At 67.9% G+C, this 2,867-nt stretch overlaps 1 protein-coding gene across 3 annotated transcripts in view; it reads left to right on the top strand.

Annotated features, from left to right (window-relative positions):
- Positions 1-2,256, top strand: part of ATG4B (autophagy related 4B cysteine peptidase) — a 13,947-nt gene extending 11,691 nt beyond the window's left edge. Inside the window, exons 10-12 of one of the 3 annotated variants that reach the window (XM_024758451.1) lie at positions 606-662; positions 932-1,025; positions 1,944-2,256. In XM_024758451.1, coding sequence (XP_024614219.1) covers positions 606-662; positions 932-1,025; positions 1,944-2,017 — 225 coding nt within the window. In that variant the 3' untranslated portion in view covers positions 2,018-2,256. Of the gene's footprint in view, positions 1-605; positions 663-931; positions 1,026-1,137; positions 1,895-1,943 lie in introns of those variants that run through there. The other 2 variants (XM_024758374.1, XM_024758291.1) reach the window with 2 other exon arrangements.
- The last annotated feature ends 611 nt before the right edge of the window (positions 2,257-2,867 follow it).

Here is a 2,867-nt window from a genome sequence, read left to right as displayed (position 1 = left end):
GGGGGGGCCCCCCCCCCCCCCACTGTGAGCTCGTGAAAATCAGGTCAGGTGGGAGCGCGCATCCTGGCTCTTGTGGCCGTGGAGGACGGCTGCTCCGGGGAAACAGGCCTCCGTCTTCCAGCCACATCCCGCATGTTCTCACACCAGGGCCCTGAGAAGAGCCCCGAGTGCCTCTCTGGTTCCCCGGCTTCTTTTTCTCCACGTGGCGGGTTGAGCATTCCCAGTAGCTCATCCCAACCCTGGAGCCCTGCAGACGGTAGCTCCAGGGGGACGGGGTCCGCACGTCTGGTGTCCCCTCGGGAGGGGTCCGCTTATCCCGTTGTGCCGTATGCTGTGGGCCACTAAGGCCCGCGGCCCAGCCCCAGGGGCACGGGGAGGGGTGAGCTCTCTGCTTTGCCCTGACTTGTCATTGTGACCGGCTCACTCTCTGGTCAGTCCAGGCAGAGGGTGAGGGTGGAGACGTGGACGCAGCCCGCAGAGGGGCGTAGGGGCTGGAGAGGCGAAGGAAGCCGGGTGTGCGGTGGCCACCACGTCCAGGACGCGCACGGGGGCCGGCGGGTTTGACGTGTGTGCCACTTTCCGCTTACTGCTGGCTTTGGTTTCAGGGGTTTTTCTGTGGGACCGAGGATGACTTTAACGACTGGTGCCAGCAAGTGAAAAAGGTTGGTGGGGCCCCGCCCCCGTGCGGGTCTGAGGGTCCTTTCTCCCCTGCTCCGCTGGTGCTCGGCTGCACCGCGTCTTGCGCGCCTTGCCTGGTCCTTGGACGCCAGGTGCGTCCTTGCTGTGATCAAAGCGCGGGGCCAGACTCTGCTGGAGGCTCACTGGGATTTCCAGTCCCGAGTCTGGGTGGTGAGGGGTGGCGGGCTTCCTGCCTGCGCACGGCGCCTTCCTCCGCCCACGGGGCCCCTGACGCACTGTGTCCTGCTGACAGCTGTCCCTCCTTGGAGGCGCGCTGCCAATGTTTGAGCTGGTGGAGCGGCAGCCTTCCCACTTGGCCTGTCCTGACGTCCTGAACTTGTCCTTAGGTGAGTCTGGATGCCCCAGGGCCTCGTCTCAGGTGGGGACGGGGGCGTCCCCTGTCTTGAGGCTGGGGGTGCTGCCTGCGTGATGCTTCTGCCCTGCCCTCCACCTCCCCAGGTCCCGTCCCAGTTGCCTTTGACCTGTCACGCTGTGCGGCCCCTCGGCAGCCCCTCGTGAGTGGGACCAGGGACGCTGCTGGTGCTGCCCTCCCTCCTCCCACCCGCTTGGGGCAGCACACCCGCAGCCCGCCCAGGCCCTCCCGCGCTCCTCCCGTGGCCCCTGGTCGTGAGAGCCGGACCAGGCCAGGCTTCCTGGCTGATGTGGCATAGGTGGCTCCGTCCCCACTGCCCGGTGGCTCTGGGCTTGGGGGCGCCTCCCCCAGAGTGCATCACGTACGTGGCACGTGGGGAAAGGGGACCCACCGGGGGGCCCTGAGCACATAGGGACTGCCCTGGGGAGGACTACAGACCACGCCTCACGGGAACCGCGGGTGTCGGGGTGCCAGCGCCAGACTCGGGACAGATGCCCCACCACACCTGGCTGGTGCAGGGGGCGGGCACCCCTCCTGGGATGGGACCCTTGCCCTCCTGGCCCCCGTTGCTTCCCTCTGGGCTCTGGTGAGGGGCATGTCTGCCCCCAGCTGCACTTGCCCTCACCCGCCCAGGCCCTTGTCCCTGTGCTCACAGGGCAAGAACCCCTCTCCCACCTGCTCGGACCCCCCACCCGGGAGGAGGGCGCCTCAGCCGGGTGGTCCGGGCACCCTCCGACCTCCCTCCGCGCCCTGTCCGCCCTGGCCGGTCCGGCGCTGGGCAGGACCGCTCCTTCGTGGGGCGGGTGTGCTCACACGGGCCCTTGCTCCTCGGCCCGCACCCCAGGCTGAGCCACGCCTGGCACCTGGTGAGGTTTTGTCGTGTTCCTTCTAGATTCTTCTGATGTAGAGCGACTGGAAAGATTCTTTGACTCAGAAGATGAAGACTTTGAAATCTTGTCCCTTTGAGGATCCTGCAGTTGGGGGACGGTCTCACTGGCCCCGCAGGGGCGCTCGGCCACCGCATCTCATCCCGCCTGCCGCCGCCCGCCCGCCTGCCGCCCACACAGAGGCCCGCGCCACTGGAGACCCAAGCGCCAGGCACCCACGAGGGGCTCTCCCGCCACACTGCCAGCCCTGCCCGGCCCCGCTTCCTCCTGGGCTCCAGGCCCGGGTTCGCTTTGGAATTAAAGTCCTGTTTGAAGTTTCGTGACGGACATGGCTTCTGTTGGGCGTGTCCTGAGCCAGGCTCCGAAGACGCGGCCTCCAGGGCCATCGCGGCGGGAGAAGGGGCTGAGGAACCACGGCCCGGGCCTCCTCGCATTGGGAGGAGAGGAGCAAGGGGTGGGGGCGGTGAGGCCCAAAGACGTCGCCGTGCAGGTGGCACCAGGACAGACGTGCCACCAGAGCCACAGGTGAGGCCGTGGGGCCCCTGAGCTGCTGCTTGCCTGGAGCTCCAGCATCCCCGGGGCCTTCCTCCACCTCCCGGTCAGCGAGGCTTCGGATGGTTTGGGGTCGGAGGGTCAAACCTCAGCTTTGTGCCTCTGCCCCTCGCGCCTGCTGGAGACCTTCTGGATGGACGCCAGCACCCGCCTCCTTCATTCAACCTGTGTTCTGGGCCCCGGGCACCGCCGCACGCAGTGGCTTTCGTCTCACCAGGGAGCGCAGGCCGGGGTTTGGGAGCCCAGGAGGTGGCAGCCTTCTCCCCGGGGGCCTTCCTTGCAGAGCCCCCGCCGGCCCAGCGAGCGAGCAGAGGGCATCCCGGCCCCCCAGGTGTTGCCAACGTGAGTGCTTCCCTCCGTCTCCCATTCTCTCTCCC

The sequence above is a fragment of the Neophocaena asiaeorientalis genome, unplaced genomic scaffold (assembly GCF_003031525.2).
Source record: "Neophocaena asiaeorientalis asiaeorientalis breed wild unplaced genomic scaffold, Neophocaena_asiaeorientalis_V1.1 scaffold185, whole genome shotgun sequence".
NCBI classification, from domain to species: Eukaryota; Metazoa; Chordata; class Mammalia; order Artiodactyla; family Phocoenidae; genus Neophocaena; species Neophocaena asiaeorientalis.
Note: the sequence above shows the minus strand (reverse complement) of the source record. Positions and strands in the feature narration are given on the sequence as shown.